General features: G+C 61.3%; 3 protein-coding genes across 3 annotated transcripts; 2 read left to right on the top strand and 1 right to left on the bottom strand.

Moving 5' to 3' along the window:
• Positions 1-3,224: 3,224 nt before the first annotated feature.
• On the bottom strand, positions 3,225-10,867 carry NDUFA11 (NADH:ubiquinone oxidoreductase subunit A11). The gene is made up of 4 exons (XM_004378422.2): positions 10,447-10,867; positions 5,320-5,412; positions 4,816-4,938; positions 3,225-3,364 (listed from the first exon to the last, which is right to left on the bottom strand). The coding sequence occupies exons 1-4, from the start codon at positions 10,541-10,543 to the stop codon at positions 3,252-3,254; spliced, it is 426 nt and encodes a 141-aa protein (XP_004378479.1). The 5' UTR covers positions 10,544-10,867; the 3' UTR covers positions 3,225-3,251.
• An 864-nt stretch (positions 10,868-11,731) lies between these two features.
• On the top strand, positions 11,732-13,416 carry VMAC (vimentin type intermediate filament associated coiled-coil protein). Its single transcript, XM_004378421.2, has 2 exons — positions 11,732-11,922; positions 13,107-13,416. Exons 1-2 carry the CDS (start codon positions 11,732-11,734, stop codon positions 13,408-13,410), a joined length of 495 nt encoding a protein of 164 aa, XP_004378478.1. The 3' UTR covers positions 13,411-13,416.
• A 3,053-nt stretch (positions 13,417-16,469) lies between these two features.
• On the top strand, positions 16,470-17,374 carry CAPS (calcyphosine). The gene is made up of 4 exons (XM_004378420.1): positions 16,470-16,557; positions 16,641-16,818; positions 16,981-17,187; positions 17,264-17,374. Exons 1-4 carry the CDS (start codon positions 16,475-16,477, stop codon positions 17,363-17,365), a joined length of 570 nt encoding a protein of 189 aa, XP_004378477.1. The 5' UTR covers positions 16,470-16,474; the 3' UTR covers positions 17,366-17,374.
• Positions 17,375-18,049: the final 675 nt, after the last annotated feature.

Raw genomic sequence — 18,049 nt, 5'->3', positions numbered from 1 at the left:
GGCTGGGGGCCAAGCCAGGCCTCCTGGAGCCTGAACCCTGGGAAGGACTGCAGTGAGCAGAGGAAGCGGGCCTGCGGGGAGCCTAGGGCCCACTCTGTGCCTCAGTTTCCACACAGGTGAAGTTGATCTCTGACTGGGTGGCCCTTGTAGGGGCAGAGGATGTCTGAGAGCACCTGTGACCAGGTAACTGGGGGCTCTGCAGGGTTCCAAGCCCTGGTTCTCAAGACCCCACACCTGGACCCCTGAGGTGACCACTAGCCTGGTGTCGGGCTTCAAGGACAAGGTGGCGAGGGTGGTAGGGGCCCCCCCTAGACCTTGGGCTGGGGTGTCTCCCAGGCAAGAACTTCCAGTCCTCCTTTTCTGAGCCCCCACTCCTCCTCACTCAGTCATTGGTTCCACGCATATTTATGGAGCCCCTGGGTGTTCCTAGGCTGGTGCTGGGGCATGGTCAGAGGGTTTAACAGACTCTCGGCCCTCAAAGGTACACGTTTAGGCCTGAGAAGCTGGTAGGAGCTATGGGAAAACTAAACAAAGGAGATGGGGGTGTGGGGTGCTCCTGGCAGGGCGGGGTGCTGCTTAAATGTGGTGTCAGGGAGGCCTCATTGGGGAGTTGACACATTAGCTAAGAACAGAAGGAGGTGGGGGGGCTCTGAGGACATCTGGCGGGGAGAACCTTCCAGGCAGCGAGCACAGTCCGTACAAAGGCCATGGGGCAGGACAAGGCCTAGTGAGTTGGAGGAACAGCATGGAGGCCCATGTGGCTGGAGTGCAGTGAGTGAGGGGGAGACAGGAGGAGGGGATGGCAGGAAAGGGACAGGGCAGGTCGTGCAAGACCCTGTGGTCCACAGGAAGGACTTGGCCTTTTACCTGAGGGAGGTGGGAGCCCTGGAGGGCTGTGAGCAGAGGAGGGATGGGCCTGACTCAGGGGTAACAGACTGTCGGGGTGGGGAGGGCGGGAGCCGGGGAGAAGGGCGGAGGCAGCTGCACTCGCTGTAACCTCTCCCTGGGATGTTCTCTCTGTGCTCATCTGGAAAAGCCACCTCTTCCTCCAGGAAGCCCTCCTGCCCTACCCCCTGCCCAGCGAGGCCCCACACCCCTCTGGGTTCCTCCCTGTTCTGGTCCTGACTGCTTAGGGCTGGGAAGGCCTGCGTCAAGCTCGAAGAAAACTGTAGAAGAGCCTTCCATTGCCCCGTACGGGGGCTGCTGGGGCAGGAAGTGAGGTTCCAGGCAGAGGGTGGCGACCAGATGCACTGGGCGCCCCCCCAGGAGCCCCTCAAGGGAGACTGTATGTCGGGGGTGGGGGGATGACGTCGTCAGCCCCACGCCTGTTCCTCAGCCTTTCACAACCTAGTAAATGTTTATGGCCAGGGGACCCGAGTTTTGGGGCTCTCTGGAGCCCAGTAGGCAGCCGCTCCTCCAGCCTCATTCTAGGGGGCCGGCCGCAGGTGGGGGCCCTAGCAGGTCCGCTCCAACACTGGCAGCTGGCCCCAGGTGACGGGGGAGAGGCCTGAGTGGGCAGTGAACACAGCCCCGGGCTCCCTGGCACTCGGGGGGTGGGGGGGTGGGGAGGTGGGGACTGAGGCTGGGAGGTGGGAGCAGCTTGTCCAGATCTGGGAGCTGGCTTTGAACTTCCCTTCCTCCCCTCCCTGAGCCTCGGTTTTCGCCATCTGTGGAAGGGGCTGTGCGATCCCGGGCAGGGGTTTAGGTTTCAAGGGGAGGGGGAGGCAGCGCAGCCGTCGGTGGGAGCCGTGGCGGACTCTGCCCCCTGCCGGCCGCGGCAGGAACAGGTCTGACCCGGGCTCGCGGAGGGTGTGGGCGGAACGGCCGCCGTGCGCTTCTCGGGTGGAACCGTCTTGCTCTTTCGTGGAACATCCCCGAGACACGAACGCTGTTATTTCCATTTCCCAAGTGGGAAGGCTGAGGCTCGGGCGCAGACTTCACGCGAGGACGTGCAGCCAGAAAGCGGCGAGAACTGGGGATTCGAACCCAGGCCTGACAGGCCAGGGCCCCTCGTTTTAACCTCTGCTTGGTCTGAGGCCTCTGGGCCCCTCCCAGCCCAGGAGAGTGTCTCCATCCTCCCCAGGGACCCCAGGCTTGGGTGCCTGGCCCTGGGTGTGACCCCACCGGAGTCGGGGGCTCGGAGGGAGTGGGACAGTCGGCGGGGCAGTGGATGGGGGAACATTCGCAGCCAGGAGGCTGTGCACGCCCAGGGTAGGAGGCTGGACCGGGAAGGCAGGCGGCTCCGCGCGGCGGGACCTGGAAAGGCCATGCACCGTAGTGGAAATGAGGCTGCAGAGGCCAGGCGGGTCGCTATGCGCTCGGGAGCCGTTTCGTTTTAGCCGCTCACCCACCGTCGGGGTTACTTTTTCACTAAGTCCCGGCCTCGTGGACTGACTGGAGGGAAGGGTGCGGCGGACGCAGGTAAGGAGCACGCAGGTCGCCCCCCACCGCACCAGCCCAGCCCTGCTCCCCAGGGTGGGGCCCCGAGGCCTAATTTATGGCCCTCCGCGGCGGCGTGTTGGAGCGCGCCGGTCCTTCCTTTCCAGCTGCCAGGAAGCCCCGCGCCAATACTGGAGAAAGCGCCCCGGGTGGCTGCCAGCATTCCAGGGCCGCCTAAATCACCGGGCTGACAGGTGGCGCGGGTCAGACCCGGGCCACGCGGCCCCTGGCTCTCCCGTGCAGGCAGTCGGGCTCCCGATGGCCGGCCACCCACCTGCCAGGCCATCCAGGACTCTCTGCTCCAACGCCCAGGAATGTGGAGGTGGCGCTGGGCCCAGGCCCGTTTCCACTCTGCAGGCTTTCGGGGGAGGCCTGGGGAGGGGAAGGTCACTGATCTGCGGGGAAGCCCAGGGTCTAGAAGAGGTGGTGGGTGGCAGGGCAACTTCCAGGCGCCTGCACAAGCCACTGCAGGCCCTCCTGTGCCCCAGGAAGGGGCTGAGGCGTAGAGACAGGGGCTCCCTCTGACCCCAGCCCAGCACCCGATTCCTCCTGCAAGGCCAAGCTGGAGCCCTTGGCCCCGTGGGGACAGCCCCAGAGCCCGGAAAGTGGGTGCAGCATGTGGGGTGAACGTGGGGTGTGTTATGTCCTGCTCCATCTCCAGCCTCCCTGAGGCTCCCTCTGCTGGCTGCCTGTCAGCAGCCCTCCCAGGATCAGGGACAGGGCTCCTGAGGGGCACAGAGGAGGCAGAGTGTACACACATACAAATATCGTTTATTTTTAGCCACATTTCTGCTCATCCCGGGGCGGGGGCCTCACACCTTGGGCTCCACGAACACTTTCCAGCCCTCCAGCTGGCCCATCTTGACCAGGGCAGCAGCTGTGCCCATGCACACGCAGGAGGCGGCGCCCATGCCGTAGCTGTGCACTGCGGGAGGGGGAGGTGTGGTCAGGTAGGCATGGGACCTGAGGGGCACCGCTTCGGCGGCTGTGGCTTCTGACCAGGGCGGACCCAGGGAAGCCGACTGCCTGGCCAGGCTTCAGCCTCTTCAGGGATGAAGTCACTCAACCCTCCAGCAGACTCACAAGGGGCTGCTAGGTGGGGAAACTGAGGCCCAGTGGGAGGCAGCTGCCTAGGTCCCACTGAAGCAGGGATCTGGCTAGTGGGTGCTCTCACCCCTGCCCCTGAAAGGGACAGCTGACGCCCGTGCTGCCCCCGGCTCCGGGCTGGGAAAGGCCAAGGCCGCACCAGGCGTCAGGAAGCAGAGCCAGGTGGCCCGCATAGACGACATCCCTGTGGGTGTCTGGGCCTCATCCCTGCCCCGCGGTCTGTGAGCTGAGGAGTGCCCCAGAGTTTTCTGTCCTAGAGCCCCAGGGGCCAGATGAGGACACAGGATGAGGTGTGTCCACCTAGCAGGAACCCGCGGAGTCCTCACTGACTGGGGCAGGAGGGTCTGTGGCTCTGGGCGGGGACTCAGATGAGGACCTGAGGCAGGCTCGGGGCGGGGGCAGTCCCCCCCATGGGCCAGGGCTAACCGTGACAGCAGGTCCTGGGAAGGGCAGGGCTGAGCCCCACGTCACAGCAAAGGCAGTGAGGGTGGGCCCTCCCTCTGCCCAGCTGGAACCTTCCATGGGCATCAGAACACAGGCCTCAGTCCCTCTGCCCACTGGCCCCGACCTGCCAGCTCCATTTGTTCAAGGGGGAAACAGGCTCAGAGGCACAAGTCTTGGCAGGCCAGGGGGCGGGGATGCAGGTGGGCACTGATCAGCAGTGGCCTGGCCTGGGGCCACTGCTGGGGGAGGGCAGGCAGGACGTCCCTGTGCTAGGCAACCTCTCTGCGCCTCAGTCCCCACATCTATCAAGCCTGTAGGTTCTGGGGGCTGGGAGAGGGAAGGGCAGTAAAGGCCCCATTCTCTGACGAGGGCATGGAAGACAGGGCACAGGGAGGGCCATGCACACATTGGGGGCATGGTGTTCCAGGCAGAGGGCACAGCCTGTGCAAAGGCCCTGAGGCAGGACCATGCCTGGGGAGCTGCAGGAACAGGCTGGAGCAGAGTGAACGAGGGGGAGAGAGGAGGAGGGAGGGCAGGGAGGGGCGGGGCGGGGGCTGTGGGCTTAGTGCAGGGGGAGCCATGGGGGCTGTGAGGACGGTGGGTGTGAGGACGCAGTGTAGTGGGCCCAGGCAGATGCTTAAGCAGCAGCTGTCACTATTGCTGATGGGTGGTAGCCAAGATAAAGAAACACGGGGGCCTGTGTGGCAATGGCCCCTCTGTGAGGGAGCATTCTGTACCCCCCGGCCCCACTGTCTCCTGTGGCCCTGAGGTTTTGGATGGAACGGGGAGGGGGATCAGTGGGTCGGTGGAGGGGGGTCCACTCACTGCGTGCCCCCAGGGTCAGGCCTCCGGCGCAGCCTCCGATGAAATAGTTCAGGGGGTCGTCGGGCTTCTCCCGGACCTGGGCGCTGACACAGGACGTGACACCAAATATGGCACCAATGGCGGCTGTGGAGACAGAGGGACGGGAGAAGGCACTGGGTCGGGGCCACAGCGGGGGCCTGGGGATGAGGGGGGCCTCCCAGGGGCCACACTAGCATACAGAGAGGAGAAGCTTCCGGTATGGCCCTTGCAGATGCACCTTGCCCACCCCGGAGCTGATCTCCTGGGACCCCTGCATCTGCCTGCACCCCCACCAGTAGCTCAGATCATCGGGGACCTGGGAGCTGGGGGGTCAGAGGCGGTTATGGATGGGCCCTGAGAGCCGGGGGAAGTGACATGGGGCCAGAGTGAGGTGGCCAGGCAAGTGCCAAGGGGCCCCCCAAAGAGAAGGCACAATGCCCCTCCCAGCCTCCGGCTCCAAAGGCCATGTGGTGGCAGCTCGCTCACCTGCGGTAAACGTGTATCGTCCTGCCCTCGCCACCCCCTCGAAGAAGGAGCCTGGGGGGCTGAGCGTGAGGCTGTACGCGGAGGCAACCAGGCCTGGAAACAAGAGGAAGAGGCTGCTTAGACACCGAGTCTGCACCAAGGAGGGCACTGGGCTGGGGGGTGACCGCCTGGGCAACCTGTCAGTTCCCCCCATTTCTGTGCCACGCAGGTGAGCAGCCGGCGCCTTCTCTCATGTCATCCCCAGAACCCGCCAGGCACCAGGCCCTGCCCAGGAAGGGACGGGGAACCTCAGACGTGGAGTGATGGCATAGGGCCCCACAGCTGCTGAGCGGCAGGGCTGGGATTCGAAGCCGGGTCTGCTGAGCCCCCTCCAGCCCCCCGAGTCCCTCCACCTCACACCACTGCCAGTCTTGGGGCTTGATCAATTCCAGTTCCTGGCCCCCCCCGCATCCCTACCCCACTGGAGCCCCACCTGCGCTAGCCCTCAGCAGCGTGCTGACTGAGCAGAGGGGGGGTGTGGTGGCCCACAGTTGTCCACTGTCTATGGGCCGGACACCAGAGAACCAGGACATGGCATCCACCTGCCCTGGAGCCCGCACAGACGCAGCAGCAGCGCCCCCCACAGGCCCTAGTGGCCTAGCCCGACTCCCAGCACCCATCAAAGGCCCCATTCTGCTCTGGGGCCCGGGCTCCGAGGCTAATCCTTCTTGGCAGAGGCCGGCGCCCTCCCCGGCTCTGCTCCAGGCTGCCAGTGCCTCCTGGCCCCCACGCCCAGCTCGGCCTGGGCCCATCCTCATACCTGAACGGCGCAGCCGCCCACACCCCTGCTGTCTTTGGGGCTGGGCTCGGTGCGGGAGGGCGGGTGCTCAGGCCCACCCAGAGCGAACTGGCTGTGGGCCCCCACCCTCCCTCCCGGCTTTGCCAGACTGCCAACATGGCGGACGGGCTGACCACGGCCCCCACCTCCCAGCTGACCCTGCTCAGGGCAGATAATGCCCCTTCCTCTCCCTTCTGCCCCCCAACGCCCACTAGCCAGCAGGGACCTCAAAGGCCAGCCCATCACACAAAACCTAGAACTGCCACCTGCCGCCGGGCACCAAAGATGGCCCCACCTCCTCATCCTCCCAAGAGCCTGATGGCCTCAGTCCATTAACCTCCCCCACCCACTTCATGGGAAGGGAGGGGACCACAGGGACTTGCCTGGGGGGCCCCAGCTGGGCCAGACTGGACTAAGTGGGTCTGACCCCAGCCCTCACTCCAGTCCTGCTATCACCCGGCACTCCATCCTAGTCCCCAAACCTCCTGCTGCAAGGCCCCCACGTGACCCCTCCCCGCCCAGCCTGGGTTCAGAGCTGCCCTGGGCGAGCCACTGGAGGGGGCTGTTCCCAGCAGGCAGCGCCGTTAATCTTCAGGGCAAGCCTGTGACTGCCCCCCCCACACTGTGCAAACACGGAAACTGAGGCTGAGGAGAAACAGCCACATATAAACTCTACAGACATTCCAGATCTTATTTCTCCCAATCTTACAACAAGCCCTAGGGTCCCTGCTCAGACTCACCGAGGTGTTGAGACCTGAGCCCAGGTCCCCGGCTGGGGAGGGGAGAGGAGGGGCCAGCCCTCCAGGGTGACTCGGGATGAAGGAGCCAGTGAGGGCTCCCAGGTCCGGTCTAGGGCTCCTCCAGCCCGCACTGCCTGCCCCCGGCCCGGCAAGCCCCGTCCTCAGTCACACCACGACACACACACACACACAGTGGCGGCTTATAAAGATTCTTACCCAAAGGGGGCTTAACCTGAGGAGGCACCAACTCAGGGGCCGGGCCCAGCACGAGGGCCTTATAAAAAGTCCCCCTGGTGATTCGAGCCCCCGAGCCCAGGCACAGAGTGACCGCTGGGGGTAACCTTGCTGCCCGCCCACGCCAGCGGTCCTGCCCAGGACTCCCAGCTCATGGACCACGCCCAACATAGCCAGCGCCCCTACTGTCCTTGGTCCCCCGGGAAGTCCTTGAACCGGAAGCGATGACCCAGGAGACCCTGACTACGCAGACTGCCGGCTCTCCAGCAATCATCCCATACGGTGACCCGCCACACCCCACCCCTCCCGGAGCCCCAACAACGTCTCAGGTGCTGTGCCCCCCACCCCCAGCAAGCAGCATCTGTACTGAGCCGGACCTTTCTACAGCCCCCATTCCTTCCAAAGGCCCCTGTCCATCCTGCTGGCTCCCCCTCAGCGTCCCTCGGAGACTCTGCAGACTCGGTGCTTGCTCATCCGTTCCTTTCATTCACAGGGTGCCCACAGGGTGCTGGGCTCTGCTCAGGTCCCACAGGGAAGCCAGAGGCGAAACAAGCTCTCTCTCAGGTGAGGGGTATGAGGAGGCAGGGGATGAAGGGCAGAGGGAAGGGGAGGCTCCAGGAGCAGGGGAAGCCAAGTCCTGAGTGCTGGGCGGAGCTGGGCTGGCCAGTGAGCAACACACACAACTGACGCCCTTCCCAAGCCCTGGGCACCCAGAAGCGCTCCAGACACCAGTGACCGTCACCCCGTTCTGACCCCCTCGGAGACTCCCCAACCTGGCACCTCCATCCTCTACACGAGCCCCCAGGATCAGCGAGGCCCTCCTAACAGCAAGTCCCCCCAGAGGCTTCTCACTCGGCAGCCACCATCCCCCTCCCCCTCCCCCGAGGCTAGCTCAGTCTCCACTGACGTCTCTTCAGTCCACCACCACGGTGTGTGTGTGAGCGTGCACGCACACACGCGGGCACACACACACAGGCTCACTCAGACACACACACAACGTGCACACATGCATGCACACCCACACGCACACTCAGACACACACACAATGCATGCACTCGCATGCACTCACACACATGCACCCACGTGCACGCATGAGCACACACACACATGCACCCCCACACACGTACACTCTTTTTCTCTCTCATACACAGACACATGCCAAATTTAATATCCTTCTCAGTTTCAAAATCCTCTAAACCGTCCACCTCTCAAAATACTCTGCCTGGTGGCCAGCACAATCCTAAGTGACCCCTCCTGCTTTAATTTCCCCAGTGGCATGGCCATGACTCCCCAAAATTCTGCCAGACATTCCCTAATGGCTACTGCCCCATTTCCTCTTTAAAATCTGCCAGAATAACTTCCCCACTACAGCGACCCACCCCCAACGCTGCCCAGCCTTCCAGGGCTCAGTGCCCCCACAGACCTGTCGGATGCCACCACACACCCTGGAATCTCCCAACAACTCATCACCCAAGCAGACCCCAGATAGCCCTGTTCCCTGGGCCTCCTCATTCATCTCTCTCCTGACGACCCCTAGGATGGACCCCCCCGGGAATATTCCTTGCCCCAGCGCCCTCCAGATCAGCAGAGCTGGATTTGCATCCCGGTTCTAAATGACCCTGGGGAAGTAATACACATCTCTGATCCTCAGTTTCCACCTCTGAGAAATGGGGATAATAATGGTCAATTTTATTAAATACATAGAAAATGGTGGCAATTATTGGGGAAAAAAAAAGTTACTGTCAAGTCAGTTCCGACTCATGGCCACCGTATGTATGTCAGAATAGAAATGTGCTCCACAGAGAGTTCAGTGGCTGACTTTTTGGAAGTACATCTCCAGGCCTTTCTTCGAACGCACATCTGGGTAGATTTGAACCTCCAACCTTTCAGTGACAGTGCTGTTAACCAATAGCACCACCTAGGGACTCCGACGATCATTACCAAAACCAAAACCAAACCCACTGCTGTCGAGTCGATTCCAACTCATAGCGACCCTATGAGACAGAACTGTGCCAGGGTTTCCAACGCTGTAATCTTTATGGAAGCAGACCGCCATATCTTTCTCCCTTGGAGCGGCTGGTAGGTTTAAACTGCCTACCTTTTGGTTAGTAGCCAAGCGCTTAACCACTGTGCTGCCAGGGCTCCTACCCAGTGATTATTACGTCTCCCTAATCCAAATGGCTTGCAGTGGAGACTGAACCTCTGCCAGGAGCTGGAGCTACAGTAGTGACTCAAACTATCATATCTACTTCTCAGGGAGACTTGAGAATTAAACGAAACCATGCTGTTGAGGCACTCGGGGACTAGGAGGGTCGAGACTCTGGGGCCTCCCCTGCAGAGGAATTCCAGGGCTGTGGGTCCCCTCATATGATCATATGGTCCCTAGGTGGCCCAAATGGTTGGCGCTTGACTACTAATGGGAAGGCTGGTGGTTCCCACCCACCCAGCAGCACCATGGAAGAAAGGTCTGGTGATGTGCTTCCATAAAGCTCACAGCTTTGAAAACCCTGTGGAGCAGTTCTACTCTGTACACATGGGGTCACCATGAGTCGGAATCGACTCGACTGTAGAGGGTTTGGGTTTTTTTGGATCCCCTCATGACCCTCCCCCATAGGCTGCCTTACAGTAATCTCTGAGCCACCTCCAAGCAGGACCTCTAGGACCAATCTGGTGGCCCCAATTAAAACTCAGATGTCCCAGGACCCCTTGACCCTAAAAAGACTTCGTCCCACTCCAAGACTTCCTCTAATTTCTGTACCCCCTGCAGACACCCCAGTAAGGACCCATGACCCACTCACATAATCTGACACCTTGTTGGTAAGCCTCCAAAAACCAAACCAAACCAAACCAAACCAGATTCCGACTCTCATAGCGACCCTACAGTCAGAGCAGAACTGCCCCCACAGGGTTTCCAAGGTGCGGCTGGTGGATTCGAACTACCGACCTTTTGGTTAGCAGCCGAACGCTTAACCACTGCGCCATGACCCCTCAACTCCTGACCCCCGAAAATTAGCCTGGTGATCGCCTCACCACTAACCCCTTCGCGCCTCCCCCAAATTCCCAGCACCCAAGGACCGCCCTTCTTTCGACGACCCCAGTGACCAGCTTGTCACATGTACCACGACCTGTCAGCGCCCTCCGAACCCGCCGGACTCGCCTCTACAACGTGTTCCTCACACAAGAGCTCCAGAGAATTCCATGGCCGCCGCAGACAACCCGATGATGACCATGTGTCACCCGCGAGACCCCCAGCCCCCCATGGCCCGCTTGGACCGCCCTGGAGTGACCCTATGACCTCGCTGCTCCCTCCGCCCTCTGGGCCCGGCAGGCGCTCACCGGTGGCGCCGCCGATACTGGTGCTGGCATAGGTCTTGCGATGGCACTCGGTGCCGTCAGGGATGTCCCAGTACCGCTGAAGCAGCAACCGCGCCATGACCACCAACCCCGGATTCGGCACCGCAGTCCCGACCGGCCGGCTCCGCGCGCCCAAGGGCAGCTGCCGCTCGATCTCACGAGACTTCCGGGTCGGCGCGAGCCGGCAACAAGCGCGCAACTTTATTGAGCGCCGCGGACACAGACACGGGCGCGCGCACGCGTCAAGGGCTGGGCTGGCGGAAGGGAAGAACAAGTGCACCCCCGGCAAATTTCTGGAGGGGAAAACTGAGGCCGACCGAGGTCAGTGGAGAGCGCTCGCTAGCTCCCAGCTCAGGGGAGTCCTACGTTAGGCAAGCTTTGACTGCCGGAGGTGGAGCCTAATCTAGAGGCGGGACTGTGACAGAAGCTAGGCCTATCCCCAGGCACAGACCAGGGAATGAGGCGGGGCTCCATTTGATAGGAGAAAGACATAATTATCGGGCGGGGCATGGCGGGGATGTGGCCACTCCTAGCGCCAGAATCTGTATGCAGGCGTGGTCACGCCCGTGGCCAGTCTGAGACGCGTGCGCCCATCTTGGGGGCGTGGCCAGGTCTAGAGGCGGGGCCTAACGGAAAAGTGACCAATCCTGGTGCTAGAATCTTAGCTGGACGTGGCCTGTGTCCAACCTATGGCTTGTCTAGGCCCAAGCTCTGATGAAGTATGCGTTCGGCTTGGGGGCGTGGCGAGAACTGGGTTGGGCACTTGACCAATCCGTGGCTGTACGATTGCCTGAGGGGCGTGGACGCGCCTGGGACTGCCCCGACAGAGACGTGGGCCAATCACTACGCCTAGACTGGAGACGAGCACCGCCGGAGGCGAGGTGAGACGTGTTGTTCCACGGGGTCCGGACCAATCCTGGTGTTAGCTTCTGAGTAAGGCGGTGCTTGTTTCGAAGGCGTGACCAATCTCGGTGCCAGAGCCTGAACTGGGGGAATGTGGCCAGCCTGGTGGCGTGGTCTGTCAAGACGTTGGCCAATCTTGGAATTAGGCTGGGCTCGGGGGCGGAGTTTCAAGCTGCCGGAAACAGTGTGGCTGTCCGGGTTTGAGGACGGAGCAGCCGGCCGTGGGCGCCGGGCCGAACGAGTCGGCGGCCAATCGCGCCGAGGTCTGGTGGGGGTCTCCGGGGGCGCGGCCCGTTCGGGGGCGGGGCCTGGCCGGTTCCGGACCGCCCAGGGGCGTAGCCGGTCCTGGACCTCGGCCTTGGCCATGTCGGCGCCGCCCGCCCTGCAGATCCGCGAGGCAAACGCGCACTTGGCGGCCGTGCACCGGCGCGCGGCGGAGCTGGAGGTGCGGCTGGACGCGGCGGAGCGCACAGTGCGCGCCCAGGCCGAGCGCCTGGCCCGCCACGACCAGCAGCTGCGCGCCGCCCTGGACGAGCTCGGCCGCGCCAAAGACCGGTGAGGCCCGGGGCCGGCCAGGAAGACTTCCCGGAGGAGGGGAAAGGGTGGCCGAGCCGGGCTTGGAGAGGCAGGAACGGCAGAGGGAACCGCGTGCATTCACGTAGATTTGCAAAAAAAAAAGCCCAGAAACCCCCAAACTCTTAAATTAGTCATCAGTATGTAAAGTTCAGAGATGTCACCGTGTGGGTTTCTGGCTTCTCATAAAACAGGGTCCATTTCCCCACATGGCAAAATCGGCTAGGGGGGCTCAGGGACCTCCTACTCCCTCGTATAGATATTGGGAGCCATGCAGGTTCTTGAGCAGGGGAGGACCGGGTGATATCAGCAGTTTTGAAGGACCCTCTGGAGCCCTGGTAGCGCATCGGTTAAGCGCTAGGCTACTACCAGAAGGCTGGCGGTTTGAAACCAGCCAGCGATTCTGCTCCCGTAAAGATTACAGCCTGGGAAACCCTATGGGGCAGTTCTACTCTGTCACCTGGGGTCACCATGGGTTGGAATCAACTCGAAGGCACCCAGCAACAACACTACCTGGCAGCTGAGGATGGAAGGGAATGAGACAAGTGCTTAGACAGTAGGGAGGTGCTGAGGGCCAGGCGGGAAAGGATGAATTCAGAGCTACTTGGATTCATTTATTCATCTTTCCTGAGCACGGACAGGGCCCCGCCCTCAGAGATCTCATAGTCTAATGGGAGACAGACACATCACTAGGCAGTTACAATGTGGGGTGACCGGGGTTGTGGTTGTAGGGGGTGCAGAGGGCTCTGTGGGGGCCTAGGGGGAAGGCTTCCTGGAGGTGGCTCCATCAAAGTGAACAACACATAGGGAATGATGTAGGGGAAGAGAACGGCAAGTGTAAATGCTTGAAGCCTGAGTGAAGGGAGGTGATGGGGGACTGAGAGCAAACCACAAGGTTAGCAACTCGAACCCACTCAGCAGCTCCTCGGGAGAAATACCTGGTGATCCGCCCTCGTAAAGATTACAGCCTAGAAACCCCTATGGGGCATTTCTGCTGTGTCCCCTGGGATTGCCATGAGTCGAAAATTGACTCGAAGGCACCTAACAACAGCAACAACAGAGGCAGTGGTGAGGAGCACGGACTTATCCCCATGGTGACAGGGAGCCTGGGGAGCAGGATCTGTGATGCCTTGGTGCCATAACCACCCTGTCTTGCTGCCTAACAGTGAGATCGCCGCTCTCCAGGAGCAGCTGCTGACCTCCGAGGCCGCTGTCCACAGCCTACAGGCCACCGTGCGCCAGAGGGACGACCTCATTGGGCAGTTGCAGCCCCGGGCCGAGCTGCTATGGGACATCTGCCGTCACCAGCCGCCCCTGGCCAGGCTGCTGGCCACCCTGGCTGAGGCTGAGCGCCTGGGGCCCCTGCCAGCCAGCGACCCTGGTGGGCCCGGTCCCCCACTTGCCAACAGCACTGGGGAGGAAGGTGCCATGGACCACCTGCAGCCGGCCGTGTTTGGGACCACGGTGTGAACCCTGGAGCACAGATTCCACAATGTACACACTGGGCCCCTGCGGGGTCTTCCACTGCTGTGTGTGCCCTCGGGGGTCACCAGTGTCCCGGAGGCGACCCCATGGCAGAGCCTTAATCCTGTCTATGCATTGGAACCAGCTAAAAAGCCAAAGATCTCAAGCTGGCAGCCCACAGGCCAAATGCAGGTGTTTAGCCCTTACAGAGGTTTTAGAAAACTCAAGTCAATCATCCTCGTTAAAAAATTGGCAGCATTTACACAAAAATCTGGATTTCTAGCCTCAGGCTTGGCCATGCTTACCTGGATCTGAGTCGAGGCTGCCCTCTTTAGCCAGGGTGTGAGTTTCACTTGGCCCCCTCGCCTCTCTCAGGTTATCTGTCTGGCCCCTGAGGCACCTGAGTGTGAGACCCCTCTCTTTCTGGCAGGAGCCCTGGTGACACAGTGCATAAAGTGCTTAGCTGGTAACTGAAAGGTCGTTGGTTGGAACCCCCCAGTCGCTCCATGGAAACCCTGTGGAGCAGCGCTACTCTGTCCTATAGGGTCGCTATGAGTCGTAATCGACTTGACAGCAACAGGTTTGGTTTTGGTTTTTTATATGAAAACGTATTTTTCAGTTCCAAATTTTTTTTGCTACCTGTGCCCTTCCCTTGACCTTTGGCCCAGCAGGAAGAGCAGGTCCAGCAAGGTTTGGTGCAGCTGAGACGCTGGCTGCCAGGCTGGTCTGCCCCCAAAACATCCGTGCGTCCCTTAACTTTTTCCGCATGGTGTCCTGCCTCAGGGCCTTTCCGCTGGCTGTTCCTTCTGCCTGGCACACTCTTCCCCACATTTCCCCATGGATGGTTGTCACTAGGTCTTTTTTTGCTTAGATATCACCTCCTTAGAGAGGCCTTCCTGATCACCGTATTTGAAATAATCCCATCCCCCAAGGTCCCCACCATAACTCCATTTTATTTTCTTTACGGAACTTGCAACCATTTTCTTTCCTATCATCACTATAAGCTCCGTGAGGGCAGGGAGGTTTGTCTGTCTCATTCCCTGCTTTGTCACCAGAGCCTGGCACACATGGGGTGCCCCAGTGGGGACAGCCAAGGCCCCCAGCACATCTGATAAGTTCTGATTCCGCTTTTGTAGCCAGTCTCCTTTTTTCTATTCCCTAGAGAGAATCTATTTTTTAACACTCCTGTTTCTATACAGTTCTTCTTGGCCCCAGACATCCAGGGCTCTTTGCTTTTTCTCCACCCAGGGCGAGGAGAGACACTCGTGCCCTCCTCAGTCCAGCCCAAGTGCCCAGCCTGGTGGCAGCCCTTTCCCGGCCTCCTCACTCAGGGAATCGTCACACCGGGAACCGCTGAGGGACAGGGCTCATGTCAGCCGGGCAAGGTCAGCAGCCGTCCCCAGCCTGCAGGACTGAGCTGCCAGCCTGACTGGCATCTAAGAATGGCCCCTCAGAGCAGTAACAACGGCCCTGTTTTCTCCTCTGAATGTGCGGAGGGGGGCGGTTTTTATGAGAAGACAAGCCAGGGCCTGTCTGTGCTCAAGAATAAACCAGATGATTTCGTGGCCTGGGTCCTTCAGCCTTTCTCCCTGGCGTGGGTGGTCCTCTGTGTTGTCCTCGATCCCCGGTGGGGCCCAGCAGGTAATAGTCCTGAGAGTTTGCGCGAGGCGCTCTACATACAGTCGTATCTCCGCAGCCCCATTTTACAGCTGTGGAAAGTGAGGCTCAGAGAAGTGAAGTGATAAACAGCTTCCGGGTCAGGAGGGCCTGGGCCACTTCCAGTTTTTTGAGGTTACTGTTAAAACTCTTCTCAAAATGCCAAAACAGAGCTACAACAATTGTAGTTATCTTTTACACACACACACACACACACACACACACACACACACACACACGTAAAATTAATGTTTGTAACACTCGTAAGAGGGAATTTTGGACTGCAGCAAGCCATCTGCATTTTTGCAGCAAAATCCTGGTTTTCCTGGAAACCCGAGGGTACCATAACAGCTGTGCATCGAAGCAGAGCGCCTGGTGGCCTGGCATCTGTGGGTGGTTTCTGACTGAAACAGCCACTTCCAACAACACGGTTGTGCTATGTTTGAGTTCAGCCCCAGTTTTGAAAAGCCTCAAAGGACCCCTGGGTCTGTGCCAGCGGTGGGTTCCCCAACAGGGCCACGCCTTAAGTCCTGGGAAATGCCACCTCTGTTGGTGTTGATGTCCACAGTCTCAGCTGAAGGCCTTTGGTGACGGCGGCATCGGTTCCTTTGGTTGGTGTCAGGGTTGGGCGGCCTCTGGTGTGTACCCCAGGGCCTCTGTCTCATCACCAGCGAGCCAGCAAACAATGTTTGAAAGGGACCAGAAAGCCAACAAAAACCTATGACAGAAATACTGTGATTGGCTCCTAAATACTACAAGACATAGACTTTGTTGATGTTAACATTGAAATGTCTGCACAACTTGGCTGTGTCCTGACTCTGCTCTCACTAGTTCTGGAACATTCCATTGGATATGGGCCTGAGAAGGAGGTCTTGGCTCCCCCAGCAGCTCTGTCAGCCCTGGCTCTGGCTGAGCTGTCCCTTCAAGAGGGGAGGGGCCCAGGGAAACCCAGAGAGGGGAAGGGACCTGCCCAGGGTCACACAGACCATCAGGACACTGTGGTGCCTGTGGGGTTGTGGCCGGGAAGGGAGGCCTCGCCTGCCTGCCTGTCTGGCTCTATCCCAGGCTGGGCATTGTGGAGACGGGGCATGAGTCAGCAAGTTGATGGCGGGTGGGTGGTAGTGCCAGGGCAGCCTTGCCACCCAGCCCCAGAGGGCTCTGTGTAGGGCCCTGTGGCCCCTGGCACAGTGAGGGTTACAGCCTGGGCCCCTCCCAGCCTCCAGAGCCACATAGTCCCTTAGCAACAGGCCTGCCAAGAAGGACGCGGCTGCTGTGGCTGCACAAAGCAGGCTGGAGCTGGGCAGAACCGCTGTAGGGAGGACCCAGGGACAGACGAAGGCCAGGTGAGCCGACATGGGGCGGCCAGCGCCTCCCTCCCTGGCATGAATCTCACCCTGCCTCTCTCCTATCCAGCATGGACGCAGCGGACGCCACCGTGGAGAAGCTCCGGGAGCAGTGTCTGGCCCGCGGGGCCTCGGGCATCCAGGGCCTGGCCAGGTGGGAGTCCCCTCCACCCTTCCCGCCCTTGGCCCGCCTGGCCCCAGCCCTCCTGGTCACCCTTCAACGTGCCGCCGCCCCAGGTTCTTCCGCCGCCTCGACCGGGACAGGAGCCGGTCACTGGACGCGGCAGAGCTTCAGCGGGGCCTGGCCGAGCTGGGGTTGGCGCTGGGTGAGGCCGAGGCGCAGGCTGTGTGCCGGCGCTGGGACCGCGATGGCAGCGGGACGCTAGACCTGGAGGAGTTTCTGCGGGCGCTGCGGGTGAGGGTCGCGGCCCGGAGGGGGGTGACACGCGGTGTCAAGGGTGGGTGTGTAAAGGCCTGCCAAGACTGAGCGCCTGGGGACCCCTGCTAGGGTGACCTGCCAGCGTTCTGCACGCGCGGCCGGGGTCCCGCCCACAGCCACCTCCCCCTGGTCCCCCAGCCCCCCATGTCCCAGGCCCGGGAGGCGGTCATTGCAGCCGCTTTCGCCAAACTGGACCGCAGCGGGGACGGCGTGGTGACCGTCGAGGACCTCCGCGGGGTGTACAGCGGCCGAGCCCACCCCAAGGTCCGGAGCGGGGAGTGGACGGAGGAGGAGGTGCTTCGCCACTTCCTGGACAGTTTCGACTCTTCGGACAAGGACGGGCAGGTGGGAGCCCTGCGCCCCTCCTTTCCCCACTGGGGGTGTCCGTGTCTCGGCCCCTCACAAGCCTGTCTGCCCCCAGGTCACACTGGCAGAGTTCCAGGACTACTACAGCGGCGTGAGCGCCTCGGTGGACACTGACGAGGAGTTCGTGGCCATGGTGACAAGGGCCTGGGGACTGTGAGCGGCCCCGCCCTTCGCCAGGCCCCGCCCACCTCCACTGACCCGCCACACTGCGTCCCGGAGGTGGGGAGGGAGCCAGGGGTACCTAGATTGAGGTCCCAGAACCGGCTGGACCAGGTCACAGGGTCTGCGTTACCGCCAGTGGAATGGACAAAGGTTCTATAACGGACCCGTCTCAGAAAGACCCCCCCCACCGCCCCTACGGTCAGCGCCACCCCGGGGCCTCAGGGCCCCCACGGCCCCTCCCTCGTGTGCCCCGGGAAGGCAGGCGGAAGAAGACGGCTCTTCTCTGAGATGACGCGCCCCACGAAGCGGCCAGTCCTGGAAGGGGCCGAGCGTGCCCCCTGCCCGGAGTGGCGTCGTCCTGAGGCCCCTGGGCATGCAGGAGGCCAGGGTTTTAGTTAAAAGTTTTAATGTCGTTCCCAAATACATTTCATAGGACAATCTTACATAAATGTTCCAAAACACCTGGGCATTATCTGGTTTTACTTGTCACTAGTTGGCTAAGGCTTAAAGCAGAGAAGTGACCGGATCTCGTGGAAGGGGCCTTTGTAGTCTTCTCGGTGCTCAGCTGGGCAGGGCAGTGTGGCCGCAGGGAGCTGGGCCGGTTGTGGGGCCGCTCCCGCCCCCACCACAGAGTGGGGGTGCAGAGCCCAGGCAGCAGCCCCCCGCGGGAGGGGCTGGG

The sequence above is a fragment of the Trichechus manatus genome, unplaced genomic scaffold (assembly GCF_000243295.1).
Source record: "Trichechus manatus latirostris isolate Lorelei unplaced genomic scaffold, TriManLat1.0 scaffold00057, whole genome shotgun sequence".
Taxonomy (NCBI): domain Eukaryota; kingdom Metazoa; phylum Chordata; class Mammalia; order Sirenia; family Trichechidae; genus Trichechus; species Trichechus manatus.
The sequence above is the reverse complement of the archived record's forward strand: the minus strand, read 5'-3'. Positions and strand labels throughout refer to the sequence as shown.

What these genes read in the sequence shown, in the direction of transcription:
- NDUFA11 (XM_004378422.2), bottom strand. Translation starts at nt 10,543, where the DNA reads ATGGCGCGGTTGCTGCTTCAGCGGTACTGGGACATCCCTGACGGCACC. An exon ending in CAGTATCGGCGGCGCCACCG is followed by an intron (nt 5,413 to 10,446) that starts GTGAGCGCCTGC and finishes TCTTGTTTCCAG; the next exon opens with GCCTGGTTGCCTCCGCGTAC. An exon ending in CCTGACCCTGGGGGCACGCA is followed by an intron (nt 3,365 to 4,815) that starts GTGAGTGGACCC and finishes CCCCTCCCGCAG; the next exon opens with TGCACAGCTACGGCATGGGC.
- VMAC (XM_004378421.2), top strand. Translation starts at nt 11,732, where the DNA reads ATGTCGGCGCCGCCCGCCCTGCAGATCCGCGAGGCAAACGCGCACTTG. An exon ending in CTCGGCCGCGCCAAAGACCG is followed by an intron (nt 11,923 to 13,106) that starts GTGAGGCCCGGG and finishes GCTGCCTAACAG; the next exon opens with TGAGATCGCCGCTCTCCAGG.
- CAPS (XM_004378420.1), top strand. Translation starts at nt 16,475, where the DNA reads ATGGACGCAGCGGACGCCACCGTGGAGAAGCTCCGGGAGCAGTGTCTG. An exon ending in GGCATCCAGGGCCTGGCCAG is followed by an intron (nt 16,558 to 16,640) that starts GTGGGAGTCCCC and finishes CCGCCGCCCCAG; the next exon opens with GTTCTTCCGCCGCCTCGACC. An exon ending in AGTTTCTGCGGGCGCTGCGG is followed by an intron (nt 16,819 to 16,980) that starts GTGAGGGTCGCG and finishes CTGGTCCCCCAG; the next exon opens with CCCCCCATGTCCCAGGCCCG.